This window comes from Dermochelys coriacea, chromosome 9 (assembly GCF_009764565.3).
Source record: "Dermochelys coriacea isolate rDerCor1 chromosome 9, rDerCor1.pri.v4, whole genome shotgun sequence".
Lineage (NCBI taxonomy): Eukaryota > Metazoa > Chordata > Testudines > Dermochelyidae > Dermochelys > Dermochelys coriacea.
In genome coordinates, this window is record NC_050076.1 from 94,866,198 (window position 1) to 94,885,701 (window position 19,504).

A 19,504-nucleotide genomic window follows, 5' to 3' on the forward strand; every position below is an offset into this window, starting at 1 on the left:
CTTTCCAGGCATGCATGCATGCGTAATTTCTGAAGATGCGAAGCAAGATTAAAAGATTAGTGTTCCAAGTATTTTTTTGGTCTTCACAAGCATGGGTATGTGCAAACTAAACTTGTTTAAAGGATAATATATTTCTATTAAATGAAAATTATTGATAGTTGATGGTAGAAAATATAATTTATTAGTTAAAGAAAAAATTAAGGAACTATTATTAATTCTACTGGTTATAGTAGATTTAAGACTAGACACTTTGGATTCAATTCATTCACATATCAATAAAGGCTTCCCACACAATGACTCTCAACCATCAGAAAGTGGCATTAGAACCTTGAAACGCACGTCATTCTTTTGGTCCTATGTAAAATATATTTTTCTTCTGCATTTCTGAATGTTAAGTTTTGTCATTTACTTTTTAATTATATCTGGTTACATGTCCATATTTCTGTGATAACGACCACATTTAATTTTGAATAATTTATCACTTGGGAAGAGGAGGATAGTTTTCACAGATAGCTCTCGCCACCTACTGTATTGGCATAAGCAAATCCTGAACTCTTCATCAAGTGATTCAGGAGGGTTCTCTTCACAAAATAATCTAAGATAGGTGGTGTCTTATATAAATAATGGTTGAATATTAAGATTTTTCACTCATTTTTCCCATAGCCAAGCTTTATAGTCTTAACTTTGTACTTCAGAAAAATATTTACTAAACTTTATCTAAACTGTATTAAGTACAGTTATTCTGCATTTGACTGAGTAGCTGAATTTTCAATTAAATTTCATAAAACAGAGAGGCTTCAAGTAAGGAACTATTTCAACAGAAATGCTCAGGTTAAAATGCAAAGGTATATGATTCACCAGAAATCTGAGATGAAATTATTTCTCTGTAATTCATTGCAGCTCATATGTTGTTCCTGCACATGACAGATTCATCTAACACTGCTTTCAAAAAGTGAAACGATGAGCTTTTTAGAAGAAAAAAGTTAAGATCTTTTCTCTTTAAAAGACTGTTTAATCTTAAATATTTAAAAAGAAACTGAGCTGCCTTTTTTTAATGTATCTGTTAGGACGGAGGATTTAGGATTCTATATTTTGCCTGCCAGAATTGATGATACAACAAATGAAAGCACTGTAAATGCATCCAGTTCTCTACTCAATATAAATGAGTAGCAGCAGGGTGCATAGAAGTTCACTAAGTGGACTACAGAATATTCCACTAAGCCTACAATTTTGAAGGTTGGGGAGTCTTCTGCAATAGAATAGCTTCTTTCTATAAGACCCCTTCTCCAGTTCTGTTTTGGGTTATCTTTTAAAGCTACAAAGGGAAGTCAGAGTTTCAACTGAGGCTTTTGAACTACATTCTCCGGAATTTTCAGGTAATTGACATGTCAGCATTCCAGAAGAGCCTCACAATTAGTTGTTCTTATTTCAAACCAGTAGATAGTTTCTGCCATTACTGATTACTATTCAATTATTTCATCCATACATTCATCATTAAAATAACCTAAACTTAATAAGCAGCATGGGATTTTCCTCAGCCATTAAACATGTATTTACAGAGACACTTGTCATATCCAATGTGCTTATCAAGTTCAAAAAAATAAGTATTTTCATGTAGTTTTCAAATAAGAATTGAATGCATCTTATCAAGTTATCAAATTCATTTTTCCTATTTATATCAGTAAACAGAAGAACAATGAAACAAAAATCAACACATGGTTCTATACTGTTCAAGACTATGAAAACCCAAAAGAAAAAAAATTCTTTATTTCTGCAGGCTTGCAGTACCACTTCAGACATTATTTCCTGAAATGGGTCTAAACTGTGACATTGTTAGTAATGTCTACATTTTCTGCACTTTCATCTGCTAAATGTAGAAAAATCTCATTTAAACTATTAATGACAATTTTCAATTCCCTCTTCTCTGAGTTCTTACAGTCAAGCAAAATTTCAAAATAAATTATGTATACAAACAGATTTGTACTTACATTTGCCTTAAATCTTCTGGTACTTCCAGTTTGATCTTGTGAAAAGTATCTTTTGTTGCAGGTTTGTTGGGATTCACAGATCTTAAACGCTCAATTGTGACAATTTCATTGTATGTAGCATCACAGGCTGCATATTCTATTACATAAAACTGATATAAAAAATAATAAAATCATCCAAGCTACATGTTTAATGACAAGAACAAGAATTGTGCTATGACTGCATTGAGTGTGAAGTATTCTTTAATTGTGCAAATAAACTGCACTTTTTTAGTTTTAGGTAAAAAGACACTCCTAATCAAACTTCCTGCTACGGGGATAGCCTACATAGTTACTTAAGAATAAATTTAAAAAGAGAAACATCTTCAAATCCGATGTCCAGACAGTTGCAAAAGAAAAGAGAAATACAAGAAAATTGAAGTGTGTATGTATATATATTCCTACCTCACCCTTTATCATTCTCACTTTAGCCAGCCACCAGCAACATGGTTCTTTTTCATTTGCTCTGGAATAAACCTAAACAAAAAAGTATAATGTACAACACTGCAAGATGAGAGCTACCTTATATTAATAAAGAAACTTGTGTAGAATTTGCATAAAACACATCACAAGTCATGACTGATATTACTACTAAATCTGTCTCTGCTATGCAAGAGCTTTTCAAGACAGTAAATTACATGAGAGCCATAAAATGTAAAAGTGCCTAGTTCAAACACCATAGCAAATATAAAAATTATAGCCCATAAGAATCAGCAAAAAAGTCAGGACAATCCTGAAGTACTCAAAAAAGCAACGGAATTCAGACTTATAGGCCAGCTAATATTTCATTTTCATCTATAACTCTTCTAAATGCATACAGGTACTGTATGGGTCATGCCAGTGCACAATATTATATAGTCAGCAAATTGACATATAGAACCTATCAATAAAGCCAGGTTTATACTAAAAAATGTTGCCAGCATAGCAATGTCAATTAGGGATGTGATGATTTTATGCTATTTTTATACATCATAGCTATGTGTCAAAAGCCCTAGTGCAGACAGTTTTATCAGTAAAGAAGTGGTTTTGCTGGCATAGTTTATTTTGCTCTCTGAATCAAAATAAGCTATATTTCCATATCCCACAGATCAACTCTGCATTCCCAGTCAATCAACTGGGGAAGTGAGGAAGACAGCTAAATCACAAGCAGATGGGTTTCCCCCAGAGATCGAAAGGAAGGTCTGAAAACCCATCAAGTTAGCAGGTCTGTTATCAATGGGCACTGCAGTATTTTTTAGTACATATTACAAAGTTGCTTTTTTATATTGAGGTTTTACTTTATACATATAGGCCCTGTCTATACTGCTGAAACAATTCTGGCTAACATGATTCAAATCCAAGCACATACTAACACAGTTTCCTTCATCAATGAAGACACGAGGATCTAATTTACAGTACTGTTTGTAAGCCAATTGCTATCATTACCATGGAGGTCAGGGAAACAACTGTAGCATACAAATCCCTCAAGTGTCAAGGATGTGGTTTACAACTGTCAAAAGAAGCTCTTAAATAGACTCAGCATTATCTTCTGATATCAATGAGATGGCCAAGTGTTCTACTTATTCCCAGTTACTTAGCTGACATTCTTTTCCTGTCACTAAAAAGGTATTGTTTAAAACATAATACATACCTCTACTTCATCACTTTCATTTATATCTTTATTATAGCCTGCAGGTGGTGGAAACCTCACATCATGGAATGGAATTTGTCTCTCTGGCTGCCAGCTGAAAACAAAAATACAGTGATAGATTAGCCCATGTACTTTCACTTTCTTTTTAAAAGGATGACAAGTGTTTTAGACCTGTAAAGTTCATATCTTTACTTTTCATACATTTTCACACAAAAACTTCATGAAATTTAAATTAACAGAATCTACTATAGAAATGTGCAGAAAAGTTTTTAAAAATGTAGGTAAGCATCTTAAAACTAAAAAGTATTAAAACTGTACCAGGGATCTTACCACCAAAATAATCCCCTCTGCCTCCCCCCCAAAAAAAACAGTATTTTGCTTACGTTACCCTCAAACATCTAGAAGTTCTATTTTTATACTAACAAATTCCAAATTCTTCTATTTTTAATTTAAAAAATAATCCAACTTTACTGAGTAGAACAGATCAATAAATGATCAGCTTTAAAGGGTGCAGTAAAGTATTGAGATTCATCAACTTAAGAAATATGTGCAGTATGCACTTTATTACCAGGCTAACATGGATATTCAAGCACAATAGCTTAAAGAAAAAGACAGCTCGGAAATCTAGCTTTTTAAAACAAGTTAAATTTCAGATTTTACACCTTCTCTGAATCTCACGTCAACTTATTTTGGTTTAACAATCACATTTTTCTGTATCTTTAAATAATGTGTTTTTCTCTTCCCTGTTGCCATTTGAAAGACCAAACAAATTAATAGGGAAGTTCAATGACTTTATAGGAGAAACAGTAAAATTGACTATACACAGTATTATTGTACAAACTAAAAACAGAAAAAGAATTCTCTCTAATATCTAACAGTGATAGTATGTAAATTATTTTTTCAGATATAAGTATAACTTAAGTTAAAGGTTCCTTCAAATGCACTCTTTCCTCAGGTCCTATAACACCCATGCCTTTAATAGGAGCTAGAAAGGAATGTCTCAGCATACACTTAGTGATATCACCTCAACCACAAATATATGCTGGAGAAAGTATATAGAGGTGTGCATTGTTTTCCTCCATTAAAAAAACAACAGATACATAAATACAGAATATTACCAAGATTTTCTCTTTACATGCCTCTAAGTGTATGTATTCTTAAAAAAATGGAAAGGGGTGGGTAGCACATGGATTTCTTGCAAGGGGGGCTGCCAGAGGCCTCAGTGTTGATTCTGCTACATTTTAAAATCAACTCAGAATAACTTGGTGAGTCTAACAAGTCTAGTAACAAGAGATACAGGTTAACTCATGGAACTGATTTTGAGCCATCCAAACATAATATATAACATTAGTAATACAGCAATGTTTACCTTTGTCTTTAATAAAACAAACTTATTTATTTTATTACATCTTTCCTAAATAAAATTTTAAAATAAAATACAATAGTTTTTACTGTGAAGAGCAATAGCATAAGCATTCAGATTTTAAATGTTTTAAATGCTTTTACCCATACTGAAATAGGCACTATTTATGTATTACTAAGTTAGAGACACAGTATTAGATTTAAACATTGTGAAAAACTACAACATCAGCAGTACACTTACTTGTTTTCAAATGCAACTGTTATTGAATCTTCATGTACATCTTTTACAAATGCCTATATGAAAAAAATAGTAGAATTATGGATAACGCCTATATTTTAAAAATACTGCCATCTTAAAGCTTTTTTCCACTGACACCACTGAAACTCAAAAATTAAGTCTGTTTTAAAATCAGATCTCTCTAATTTTGCAGTATTTTCCTAGAAGATGAGACTATAGAGAAAGTTGCTGACATCTTTGTACTCCCCTGGTTTATGGGCACCAACCAGTACACTGATGTGCTTATGCAGTACTCAAATCATACATGCACTATTTTCTTTTCACTTCTTAAAAGGAAGTGCATTATACAAACAATGTATAAATGTTAAATGCATTATGTACAGTTACTTAATATGTTGTGTTAAATAAGGTTTGCCTAAAAGTCTACATTTCCTGTAGTTCTGACTGTAGAACTGTAGTGTGAATCAAAAATCCCAACAAATTTTTATTCCTCACCCCATATCCCAGTACTCAGCTCTCTGAGCTCCTTCCCCAGTTCCCAAAACAGGTTCCAGTAACACCAACAAGACCCAGTTATACCCAATTCACCCAAGCTTTAGCCAGATTCCCTTCAATGCTATTGCCTGGCACTCAGCAACTTCCTTTCTAGATTAATTCAAGTGGGACACACTATATCCTTCCCTCCATTTTCCTCCTGAGGTGATGGCTCTGTAAATATTTCATCCCTAAGCTTCTCCTTTGGGATAAGGAGGAAAAGACTTTAGAGGGCCTACTGAATAGAACTGAACTGTGATTCAGGAAACCTGGATTCTATTCTCAGCTCCACCACTGGCCTGCTGGGTGATCATGGGAAATCCTCTCTGACTTCCTGTGCTTCACAGTGTTTACATTTCCCCATCTGTAAAATTATGATATTGATACTCATCACTTTTGTAAAGCACCGATGAAATATGTACTGATGAAAAGTGTTGCATAGAAAGTTACGTGGTATTATTCAGAGCCTCCAGATAATCATGGTTATGTGGAAGGGAGAGGGGTAGAAATTTTGAAATTTCTTCCACTAACTAAACGCACTACAAAAGAACTTTTGCAAATGTCTAAATAGAAATAAATAAATGTAATTGTGTTGAAAAATTATGATAATTGATGATAGGTAGCATGGGTTTTCTGCTTGCACTTGTCCATAAAAGAAGTTGATTCATGTTTGTATTCAGGAGAGTAGATGGGGAAGAGGGACATGAATGAAAGGACTATGCTAGTTTGTTCTACTAACAGTGATGGTATTTTTAGCACATCAGTAAAATGAAAATAATCTAGACCACTGACCGTGTTAAAGATTATTTACACCAAATATTATGTGGAACATTTAACCTTCCCCCAATTTTGAGACCTTTAGTGAAACGAGGGGACACTTTTATAATTCAGATTCCATAGTAACTTCACTTTTCTTCCAAAACAGAAGCACCTAAGTATCAAACAAGAGAATCAAGAGCGACTACTTTTAAAATGAAGTGACACAGGTGTACATGAGTACAACTGTGATTCTAGCAGGAAGTTCAATACTGGCTCAATAATCTGCAATGAACTGCAATAATCTCTTTTGAGCTGAGGTCAAAGCAAAGTGAAAAAGAGCAAAGCCACCGTTAGTCTCTGGAGCCCCTTTCACAGTATGCCCACCCTTTAAAGCACTCAAGGAATGTTAAAGGAAGCATTAAAGTTATTTATACCAAAGTACCTTCAGAAAGGACACAAACTGATTATAAAATTTGGCCATATCACTTACAAAGCCTCCCTTTCCATACATACCAAAAATACAGTTAATATTTTTCTCTGGCATGACAGAAAACAAATTAACTTCAGAGCTCAGTGTCTCACGCATGCTGAGATAGGTATAGAAATAGTATTTACATAAGACAACAGAACTTTAGGTTCACATACACCCATATGGGTATTGCAAATTTTGCATACATCTCATATCCATCTTTCCTCTGTTTTGGCTTATGGTAAATCCAGGATAGCAGCAATTAAGGATATGTATTCGACAAATCTTAGGATAGACTTGCCCCATTCTGAAACAGTGAACACGTTTTCAAATGACAGGTTTCAGAGTAGCAGCCGTGTTAGTCTGTATTCGCAAAAAGAAAAGGAGTACTTGTGGCACCTTAGAGACTAAAATTTATTAGAGCATAAGCTTTTGTGAGCTACAGCTCACTTGCTCACGAAAGCTTATGCTCTAATAAATTTGTTAGTCTCTAAGGTGCCACAAGTACTCCTTTACATTTTCAAACGTTTGTCATGTGCAGGTCTGAATCAGCTATTGATCTAGATCAGGAGCGGGCAAACTTTTTGGCCTGAAGGCCACATCGGGTTTCTGAAATTATATGTAGGGCCCGTTAGGGGAGGCTGTGCCTCCCCGAACAGTCAGACATAGCCCGGCCCCCGCCCCCATCCGACACCCCCTGCTTCTCACCCCCTGACAGCCCCCCTGGGACTCCTGCCCCATCCAACCCCTCTGTTCCCTGATGGCCCCCCGGGGACCCCTGCCCCATCCAACCACCCCTTCTCCCTGACCCCCCGACCCCTTGCCCCTAACTGGCCCCCCCACCCATCCAACCCCCCCTCCTTCCTGACTGCCCCCCCGGGACTGCTGCCCCCATTCAACCCCCCTGTTCCCTGCCCCCATTCAACCCCCCTGTTCCTTGCCCTCTGACCGTCCCAACCCCTATCCACGCCCCAACCACTCCCTGAACTTCCCTGCCCTCTATCCAACCCCCCCACTCCCTGGAGCGCCGGTGGCTGGCAACGCAGCTGCACCAGGACAGGCAGCCATGCTGTGCAGCACAGAGCACCGGGTCAGTCCGGCTCTGCAGCCCTGCCGCCCAGAGCATTTCCCCGACGATGAGGTGAGGCTGCGGGGGAGGAGGAACAGCAGGGGAGGGGCCGGGGGTGAGCCTTCGGGGCCAGGATCTCAGGGACCAGGCAGGACGGTCCCACAGGCCAGATGTGGCCTGCGGGCCATAGGTTGCCCACCTCTGATCTAGATATTAACAGACATGGATGCCTTGACATTTGAAGTATACTGTAATCACTACCACACATTGTATAAACCTATCATTCTGCAGAAAGGCAAAAGAGCAGGTCTATGTACTATTAGTAACAGTCACCTATGCAAAAGCAAAGTTAATCTTATCAAAATTATCTGATTACATCATGAAAATACACATCTTAAATCAAGAGCCCCAAACTAGTCTTGAGGGAAAAAGTAAGAAAGACAGATACCAGTGTCAGCAGGAAGAACTTTTGAACTTCTTAATTAATCTTTTTGATTTTCTTTGAACCATAATAGGATGAATGTTATACGTCTTTTTTAGTACGAAAAAACACTGAGTAGAAGTCTTTCCCTTTACAGTGCTGAGCACTTCGCCTTCTTTAAGGACTCCTGAAGCTGTTCTAAACACTGAACATGGTCCATGAAAAATACAGGAAATGGCATGGAGTGAACTGGGATAGGGTTGGGTGGGAGCTGAGAGAGTAATTGGCTCTTCTATCCAAACTCAACAACTGCTAGAATAATGTGTTAATTCACCACATCGGATAAGGAAATGGCCCAAATGGCCCTAGAAAGGGAATTACAGTAAGAGGGGTAGTCAAATTGAAGACAAGCTCTGTGTTCTTAAAACAATCCATCAAATGTTTTGCTTGGCAAAAATGAAGGTCACATGAGCAACTGATTAGGACAATAACCTTTGGGGGGATGTTTTTTCCTTTCTTCTCATAGGCTTTAGTCTGAAGTTCAGGTAGATTGAATGGTAACCCCCTGCCATAGTTACTGTCTGTGGTAGCTGAAAGAGGAGGTTGTTGAACCTTTCTAGCTTGATTGAAGATGACTCAGAGATTGTGCAAAGGATTTAGCATCAATTATTTTCTTTGGATCTCATCTGTTTTCTTACCATATACATTTTCCACAGAAAGGAAATTTTCAACGTGGCTTAAGCCTCAACCAAGAGACATGAACACTTAAAAGCCAGGAACGCTGAAGAGCAATACCCATATGCAACTGCTCTTGCTGTGATGTCCGTATGTGTGGATGCCAAATCTCTCTAATGTCTTTCACAGTCTTCCTCTGATCCTCTATCAGATGGCCCAGAGGAAAAAGCACCTAGTCCCAATGCCGATATAAAGTTAAATGTTGAGTGTACCTGCACAACAGCAAGCGCTGTTGAAAATGATATAAATTGGTATGAATCAATTCAGTTCATACTTAGTTTAAAAAAGTAGTCAGTCATGGGAATAAATTCAATTAAAAATTTGGTTTTGCTACAGCATAAACAAGCAGCTCTAGCTAACTTATGATATTCTGAAACATTCTTTTATTTTTCAATATTACAGAACTTATAAAGAGAAAGATGCTTGACAAAATACATTAGCTGGGACCACAAAACCTCTGCCCAAGCACAGAATGGCAGGGTTTCTTAAAATGCACGTCAGTTTAAACACAGCAGTATGATATAGAGGGTACATGTACTGATAAACTATACATTTTTTAATATATTAGTACAAGTCCAGTTTCAAATTTCAGTGGCAGTGGGGCCATGGAGGATAGTAACTGAAGCAGTCTAGTGCCAGGAATTAATAAAATCCATTCCCATTTAAAATAGAGTAGGTAGGCTTTGCGAGAACAACGTAGAGAGTTTCCACACTGTTCACAGATCAATAAGCTGCAGGGATTGCCTGGGAAAACTGGAATATAAAGATGCAGAGATATGTATATCTCAGGCTCATAGGTGTATGGGTAAGGAGGGATGGAAGACTAGCCTGAGCAAACATGCATGACAGATAGTAGAGTGTGAAACATACTAAAGGTAGAGGGAGAGTAAGATGAGGGAAAACAGGGGGAAGATAAAAGGTTGGAGTAGATATAACATCAAGAGGAATGATACTCAGAAAGAAGTTAGGGGAGGGAGGAACAGACCATGAGAAGAACATTTAGATTATTAGTGGCCATATTTTTTTTTTTTTTTTTGGAACTAATGAGCAGAAAGGTTTGCCCTTACTGCTAGAGAGCCATAGAGCACAAAAACAGAAAGCACATAATAAAGAGCAGCCTCCAGAACATTTGAAAATAACTAAAGTTGTTCACTCTCCCCGACATGAAAAACTTAATGTGGTACACTTTCATCATGGCAACTGAACAACATTAAATCCCTGGGCTTGACATTAGTAACAAAAATAAATAAATAAATAAAACCTGTCCCTGCAACATATTGATGTTACTGGAGGTCTCAAATGTGTCAACATTCACAAACTCTGCAAAATACAGTTTTACTTTCAGTGATCCAAATAATATGGCCTAAATTTCATTATCAGTCATTTTACAAATGTAAAAGTTATGCTACTGTAAACATCAATATATATATTATTTCAGTGCCCAAGAGCATGCTAGGCATGTCACATGAACAATTCAAGATATGGTACCTGTCCCAAGGAGTTTAAAGTGTAAAATCAGATGTAATAACTGGAGATCAGGAAGACGGGGTAGGGGAGGGGCAAGAGAAAGAGAAGGGATAAAGGTTATGGTAAGAAAAATGTTCAGTTACTCAGTATGGCATATGCACATATTGACCACACTATTAAATTAAGTGTTAGGGGGGTTAAATTAATCATTTAACATCCATTTAACATGGATGGCTGAAGTAATTTTTTTCTTCAAAGGAATCAGAAAGAGAAAAGTGAGCCAATTTGGCTAACAAGCCTGGGAAAAGCATTCCACACAGAGTAGCAGAATGGCAAAAAGTCACAAAGGAGCAGCAGGGGAAGGAAACAAAGGGAATGTCCAGGATGGCACCATTAGAAGGATGGAGGGGATGGGAATAGACATAAACGAAGACAAGGTTGGAGATATCTGTTGTGGATGAATTCTGTAACCTTCGAAGAAGGGACAAGGAACTACAATAGGGAGCCGGGGGGAATTCTGTAGGATGTGACAGGATTAAAACAATAAATGACAAAGATGATTTTAACATTAGCAGTTTGAATGGAGACAAGTTAAATATCCAGAAATCCAAAATAAAAATTGTAGTAATTGAGGGAATAGACAAGCAATTTAACCATTAGGAAAGAAAAAAAGGGGCAGATTTTAATATTGTTATGGAAGAAGAAATGGCAAGATTTGGCCAGAGACAGGAAGTGGATGGAGAGATCAAAAATGGATCCACGTTACAGACTGACAGGATGCTAATAGCATATCATCTGCAAGAGATAATGGAGGTAGTGGAGTGTCTTTCTGGAAAAGCAATCAGTATATTCCAACCCCACTGGCATTAAACATACAACATTTTCTTATCTAATTCGAATAATTGAATATGCTCACAGCTAAGTGTTTTTTTAAGTGACCTCTTTGGTCACTTCCAACAGAAGTCCCACAGACACACCTATTTTAGGAGAAAAAGATACCAAGGTTTTATCAACATATTATGTTGGCATCAATTTTACATGTGAGACTAGTATTATGGGAGATGGGATTAAGCTATATAGTTTTATAATGCATTTAAAAATTATGAACACAGTAAAAGACCTAAGACTGGTAATTTTCAGTAAAACTAAATAAAACTGAAACAAGTACACTACTGAATGTCTTACTTTGTATATTGTATTGTGCCTTCCACTGCATCTGTATTCATTACAGAAAAATACTTATGGATAGGCATCATGGTTTTCAAGACTGAACACAGAGCTGGAAGTCAAGAACTCCTTAGTTCTAAATCATATTTCCATCAATAACTCAGGGAGCAGCCTTCAACAAGTCACTTAACCTATCTACAAAATTAGGATAATAAAAATTATCTACTTACTTTGTGGAGGCGCTAGAGGGCGTTAATATTTGTTTAATTCTTTGAAAATATAAAGTACTAAGATATTATATTAAAACCAGTTCTCTAATATACTGTAGAAAAATAAACTATAGTTATATTATTAGCAGCATCCTTTATATTTTCCCTATGCAACTGAAATGATCACAATTTTCTAAAACTGTCACTGTCCTCAACTGCAATTTTTACTTCTTACTTACTACATTGACAGGGAATAAATGTGTAGAGGGAAGGACATTAAAACATCACCAATTATTTTGTATATGAGGCTGCAGAACAAGTGGGTTAAACCCGCTTATTAATTTGTTCCCTAGTATAAATTTTCCATTAGATGTAAATTTTGTACCATGACACTCCACACTGAAACACATGCCATTCAAAAACTGTAAGTGTACTTAAGTATTTCTCTCTGAAAATAAAACACTGTACAGTACATATATATTAATGATGTCCGTGCGACGAAATGCATTTATCTTGCATCTTTGACTATTTTACCTGCACTATGCCCATTAATGCCATATCAGCCAGCACTTAAAATTTTTAACCGTCCAAAGAGATTCAGGTCTCAGCCACAAAAGTCAGGCTGATTTCAAATATGCCTAAAGTTCATATATTTTTAAATCTGAGGTTTTGGGTCAGGCTCTTCTACAGCTACAAACCTCTGAACAGCTTTAAAACAGCCACTGAAAAAGAAATATATACACAAAGTAGTGTAAAAAAATGTTTTCTATCCTCAAACATGGAACATCCACCCACAGTTGAACGGGTCTGAGTGACAATGGGTCCAGCAACTGTTCTAAGTTCAACATCTCATGTCAACAAGAACCGCTAGAAATAAGCGTCCTATATTTCATGTCTGCTGAGCACTCTCAGCTCCCATTGCAATGTGAATAAGAGCTCAGAGTTCTCATCACTTCTGAAAAACCAGGCCAGAGAGCTTTTTAATTTGAAAGCTAGAAATCCTACCTTTTAATGTGATTTGGTACTCATTTCTAGCTATGACCGGCTATGAGGTATCTGTCCTTAAGTTTGTGACAGTAAGATTTATAAAACCTATTTTAGGTCATTAAACTGTGTGTATACTGAAGTAAATATTAGATGCCAAACAGACCAAAGCCCCACTATACAAACAAAAGCTTCCCCAATTTTAAGTTACCCTTTTCTCCTCCACTAATACAACTGGACATACAATATTAAAAACAACCCTGGCATCTGGTAAAGGGATAAAAAATATCTAACATTTTTAAAAGCTCTCTAGTATATTACTAAAACATTTTCTTTTAATATGTATGGCAAAAAAGTAGTATTACTGATAGTTGGTATTACTGATATGATGATACTACTGACCTTCATTTGGGATAACCTAAATAATTCTTTGTAAGCTTTGCCACTCAAATACATAGTCATTCCCTAACTCATGCCAGTAAATGTCTTCATCCTTTGTCGTGTACTCCATACATACTAGCATGTACCCTGATTTAATGTATTTACAGTATTTTTGCTAAGGGTCTTCCAATCAGAGTGAATTAAGGTGGTTTTATAGTACTAACTGTAGGATGATCACTAGATCATAACATACCATAAAATGAAATGGGATGATGAACAGTTTTACAATATTATAACTCTAGAGGGATCCATTAAGATGCTGCTTGAAGAATTTTCTTATTTTCCCATTGGGATAGTCTTGTGTTTAAGCTGTTCTGTTCCTGGCCCCCATCACAAATTTAGTATGATGTTAGGCAAGCCATTTCATTCTGTGCCTCAGTTTCCCCGTCTGTAATATAGGGATAATCTGACATCTGACAGGGCAGCATGAGAATTAATTAATAAGTGCAAAGGGCTTGGGTATTATGGTAATATAAAAAAAGATACAACTGGAATGGATAAACTATGCCTTTTCTGTTAAATACTAATCCTTAAACATTTGAGAATAACTTCTTATTTAAGAACTGGTTTCTACATTTATAATGTATGTATTGTTTTCTCTAAGTAACCTTTGGATCAGAGTTAATCATTTTGCTTGTCATTTTAAACCTTTCTTATTTACCCTTCCTATTTGCTAAAAAGAGCTTATATGAATTCTAAAATATAAGAAAAATGTAATTTTCTTTCAGAGAAATGTTGTAAAATAGTTGGGATGTACTAAATGATGTTCACATTTAGTAAACAAAATCTCAGTTTATGGAACAAACAGAGTAACTCATGAACCAATGAAATCTTCCATTCATCATATACCTAACTTGTTTTGGGACCAGAAATGTTGGAATAAAATAAAATGTGCTGGGTTACTTGATCCCCCCCTTTTTTTTTTTTTTTTTATTATTATTAGTCTAGAGTAAAAAAAAAAATTGAAGGGATCAAAAAATTTACAATATTTCTCAAGCAGAGAACTTTCTGCACTGATGTCATTCACATAAAGTACATAAAATTGACTTTATATCTTCTCATAATCTTGTCACAGTAGTATATACTTTTAATCAATTATTAACCAGATAGTACATGTTTTAAATGACCTCTTTCTACAAAGCCTGCCTACTATATATAATGCATTTAATTACTGGTGCACAATTAGATAAAAAACTACTGTCATTTAAAAACCCTCTTTAATTCCTAAAATTCATACTTCATATTCTCAGTTATCTTTTAAACAATTATCATCAACCCCATAAAGAAAAGATGAAGAAAAGACGAAGAAAATAAAAAAGGGACTTTTGTAAGTGTTCAATATTTTATTTCCTGGTACTTATATACAGATCTGGGATTTCAATTAGAACACTCCAGACCCAACAGCTGCTCTATTTAGTGCTCATATATTCTCTCCTTACTACGAAAACACATGAGATGGCACCAAATATGAAAATGTCTCCCTCCAGATATTTTAAGGAAAAAAACAAATATTTTAAACAGAATTAACTTTTAAAAATCTGTATATACTGGCATCATTTTAGACCACTGGAACTCAATATTATCTAGGTCCCTGACCCTCCTTCCTACCTCTCACTTGTTATAATATGTGATGAACTATTCAGTCCTATCCACCTCCAGTTTATTAACAAACACAGGACACAGCTGAATATTATTAGGCCCAATTCTTGAAGGCAGTAAGAACATTCAACACCCATATGAGTGGAGTGCTCAGCACCTTGCAGGAACAGACCAGACCCATTACGGTTAACTGTATTTTGACAGAAAGAAAAGGAGTAGCTGTGGCACCTTAGAGACTAACAAATTTATTAGAGCATAAGCTTTCGTGAGCTACAGCTCACTTCATCGGATGCATTTTGTATTTTGACAGGTTTCCGAGTAGCAGCTGTATTAGTCTGTATTCGCAAAAACGAGTTCTTGCGGCACTTTAGAGACTAACACATTTATTTGAGCATAAGCTTTCGTGAGCTACAGCTCACTTCATCGGATGCATTCAGTGGAAAGGGCCTGAATCCACTAGAGCTGACTCCAACGGGAGTAGGCCTTAGCCCAACGTTTTACTCATGGCTTTGTTTGTTTGTTTTTTTAAATCTTCCGGATCACAGACCACTGCAACCCAAGTGATGTCCTGTTGCTCTTCATTTCATGTAACCACAGTGGCAACAACGAGAAGCAGCAGGAATCGCTGGCAGGGGCCGTGTTCCAGCCCCAGTGAAGGCTCTCCCCACCACCAATGCACACTCGCCACCACGTACACATCGAACAGGCTAAACCACATTTTCAATGGGAGACGTATTTGGTCAGTAACGTTTCCAGGACCTCGGAGCAGGCCTGAAGGCCAAGGGATGCTCCAACGCAGGTCGGCGCGGGCATCCCTGACCGCAGCATGAACAGCGCCACCGGGAGTGGCGTTTCATCCCGAGAGCCTGGTTAACGAGCTTCCGGCGGCGGCGGGGGGGGGGGGGCCGCCCGGCAGGGGCTCGCCGGGGTGCAATGCAAGGCCCCTGGCGCGGAGGCTCTGCTCAGCCGCTGGTCCCCCGCCGCGCTAGGAGGGGAGAGGCCCAGCCGGGCCCTCTGCATCTCCCCCTCGCACACCGGGAGCGGCGAGCCCAGGCCTCCCTCCCCCCACAAGGTCTCATAGGCCCGAAGCCTCCGGGCCCCCGAGCTCCCGGCTGGCCAAGGCGGCCTCCCTCATTCGTCCCCCGCTCCGCTCCCTCCCCTCAGGTGGGGGGGGACCGGCTCTCCCAGGCCGCCGTCTAGCCCAGGCCTCTCTCCTTTCCCCATAGGCGGGAGGAGCCGCCGCCGCCTCCTGCCCAAGCCCCCCCCCCCGAGGCCCGGCCCGGGCGCGTGGTACCTTGTAGAAGGCCCCATTGGAGCCCCGCACCTCCACCACCAGCTCCTCCATGTTGTGCCGCGGCGGCTCGGTGCGGGATGCCCAGGCCCGGCGCCGCCTCTCTCTCTCTCTCTCTCTCCGGGGGAGGGGGGCCTCGCTTCGCTCCGTAGCCGGACGGGCGGGGGCGGCTCGGCTCCGTTCCTCGCCCGCGGCTGCCCGGAAATGAAAGCGAAACGGCCACCACCCGGCGGCGCGCGGGGAAGAGGGGAGAGGGGCGCCCGCTTAGAATGTAAACATTAAACCCGCGTCACGTGACGGGCTCCGCTGGGGAGGGGGAGGGGCGGGGAATTCACTCGCGCGAGCACGCCCCGCTCGCGGCCCCCTAACGGCCAGCCGGCCGCGCCGCACCCCGCCCTCCCTCTCTCTCTCTCTCACTCTCACTCACACCCAGCTGCGCGGGCGGCGGCACGCAACCGAACCTGACGGCGCGACGGCGCCCCACCCCCCGCGCTCTGAGCGACTGCACCGCCACCCAACGGCGGCACGCCATCGACGCGTGCGGCGGCCAATGGGAACGCCCGTTGAGGAGGCCCTGTGAGCCGGGCAGGCGCGGCCTGCCGTGGCTTTCGAAGGAGCCCCTCAGCTCCGTGAGCGGCCCGGCCCGGCCCGGCCCTCCAGGGAGGCCTTGGGTCGAAGGATGGAGGCGGGGGAAGGGTGGCTGAGGAAGGAGGCTCCATGCAGCGGAGCGGTCTGCGGGGGGTGCCCGGGGCTCGGTTGGTGGGTATCAAAGAAGGCCCGTTGCCGCTGAGTGCCAAGCCGGGTAATCAGCTGACTCGCGCGGACTAATCCCGGGGTTTGCGCTTCCTGCTCGGCCTGAATTTAAAACCTGGCAGGTGCTGAGATCTAACCCCATCTCGGCTCCTCAGGCCGAGGGTAAATGGAGGGGGTGCCTTGGGTCTAGCCCCTGCCATTTCTCATGAGCTGTTTCTCCTTCGGGAATAGTTTAAATGGGCCGCAGCTCAAATCTGCAAGAGATTTTCAGGAGCCCCTGTTCCATAGAGGTGGCGTTGTTGGGGAATAAAGTGTTAGGGGTGTTAAGTAATTTCCACTCTCTTTGCTTGGACATTAGTCGAAAGCACCATGCAGTACAACAAATAGGTGTTTCAGACAAACGGCATCCCAAAATAGCATATAAAAATGTATGCCTACGGTTAAAGTGAAGTAACATCTATTGCTTCTGCACAGCGTGACTGTACACAGCTGATCTGGATGAATCTTCATGATTTATGGTACAAGTTCTTGGTGCTGTTCAGTCATCCGACATCAAGACAGTCAGTCTCGATAGTACAGAAAGTTCATGTTTTGCAGATGTTCCTTTTGATTCAATGGCTTCCTTTGAGAGTTACAGAAATACTGTCTTTCTTAGGGCTGTATCTGATTTTACCTCCTACTGGCTGTAGGAATTATTTAAAAGTGTAGTGTATGCTGTTTAAATACAATATGTACAATAGAACCTCAGAGTTATGAACACCAGAGTTTCAAACCACACACCTATCAGTCAACCACATGCCTAATTTGGAACTGAAAGTACACGATCAGGCTGCAGCAGAGACAAAAAAGTGAGGGGGAGAGGGGCAAATACACTACAGTACTGTGTTAAATGTAAGCTACTAACAAAAGGGAAAGTTTTAAAAAAGATTTGACAAGGTAAGGAAACTTTCAGTGCCTGTTTCATTTAAATTAAGACGATTAAAAGCAGCATTTTTCTTCTGAATATGTAAACTTTCAAAGCTGTATTAAGTCAATGTTCAACTGCAAACTTTTGAAAGAACAACCCTAATGTTTTGTTCAGCGTTACGAACAACCTCCATTCCCAAGAGTTTGTAACTGAGGTGCTACTGTACTCTGGATCTGCATGCACAATAGGGCCTGAAATTTGATTTATAAATATTAAATGAAACACTCCATGCACAGATATCCAGGGGAGAAGGGAGAACCCGCAGCCAGAAAGGAAATAATTTGTTTTTTTCAGCAATTCACAGCTTGTGGGCTTAGTTTTAGAGTAGGTTGGGAAAGGCACTTGCTTGCAATTTGGAGATCATAACAAAGGATCTAGTATTTTAAAAATAGGTTTTTAAGGATAATTAAATCAGAGCTATTAATATTAGCCTCCAGATACCATGACAATATAGGTGAACTACAAATAAATGATGATAAAACCATATTAAAAGCACACTAAGATTGCTATGTAAAGCACTCAAAAGTTAGGAAATGCTAGTAGTAAGGTTGCATGTGTGTACACATTATGATAGTCTTATTACATTGGTCACATACTATTTTGGGGCATATTGTTTTTTTCTGCTAAAACACAAGAAAAGGAGGGGGGGGGAACCTCAACTATTTTGATAAGAGTTTTTTCCAAAAGTTATAAGTTTGTCATGGCCATGACTTCTGTGACAAAAACTTTAACTCTCTCATAAGTTTTTGCACAAAAATCATGCATTGAAATCCTGGCCCCTTTGAAATCAGTGATAAAACTGTTGATGTCTGTAGGTCCAGGATTTCACCCATTGTCTCTCTCATCTTAACCAGCCTGTTCTTGAACACAACACTTCCATGAGTGTTTACAAATTTCTGTGTGTATATACACAGTGTAGTATGCAGGTAGGGGATGGTTGTTGGAATTAAACATACAAATATTTTATGTAAAAATGTTTAACATCTCATGAGAAACAATGTTCATCAGGACTTGTCTTTTTAAACTAATTTGTTTTATCATGCTGTGATGGATTTGGAATTGCCTGCAATCATTTATTCATATTAAGTCATGACCTGGTTACTGTAATGTTTACTGTGTGCCTATATTGCAGGACTTTAAAAAGAACTCTCTGGTAAGCTCATATCTTTCACCAACAGAAGTTGGTCCAATAAAAGATTACCTCACTCACCTTGTCTCTGCACATATAATATTATTTCAGTAGCAGGATTGTTAGGAAATCCTAAGACTGCACTCTGCACTCAGAGACCAGAGAGGGATCAGAGGAGCAGCTAGCCCTGTAGACATTAATGTAGGTGAGATGGATTTTCTCATCTCTTCCTTTCACCAACAATCAGCCTCTGTCA

The 19,504-nt window shown here is 39.2% G+C and overlaps 1 protein-coding gene across 4 annotated transcripts in view; it reads right to left on the minus strand.

The window, feature by feature from the left end:
- FMR1 (FMRP translational regulator 1) overlaps window positions 1-17,227 on the minus strand; it is a 57,505-nt gene extending 40,278 nt beyond the window's left edge. The window contains exons 1-5 of one of the 4 annotated variants that reach the window (XM_038415854.2): window positions 16,403-17,227; window positions 5,258-5,310; window positions 3,655-3,748; window positions 2,430-2,501; window positions 1,989-2,137 (exon numbers count right to left, since the gene is read on the minus strand). In XM_038415854.2, the coding sequence (XP_038271782.1) occupies window positions 1,989-2,137; window positions 2,430-2,501; window positions 3,655-3,748; window positions 5,258-5,310; window positions 16,403-16,453 (419 nt within the window). In that variant the 5' untranslated portion in view covers window positions 16,454-17,227. The remainder of the gene's footprint in view (window positions 1-1,988; window positions 2,138-2,429; window positions 2,502-3,654; window positions 3,749-5,257; window positions 5,311-16,402) is intronic. The other 3 variants (XM_038415856.2, XM_038415857.2, XM_043492978.1) reach the window with 3 other exon arrangements.
- Window positions 17,228-19,504: the final 2,277 nt, after the last annotated feature.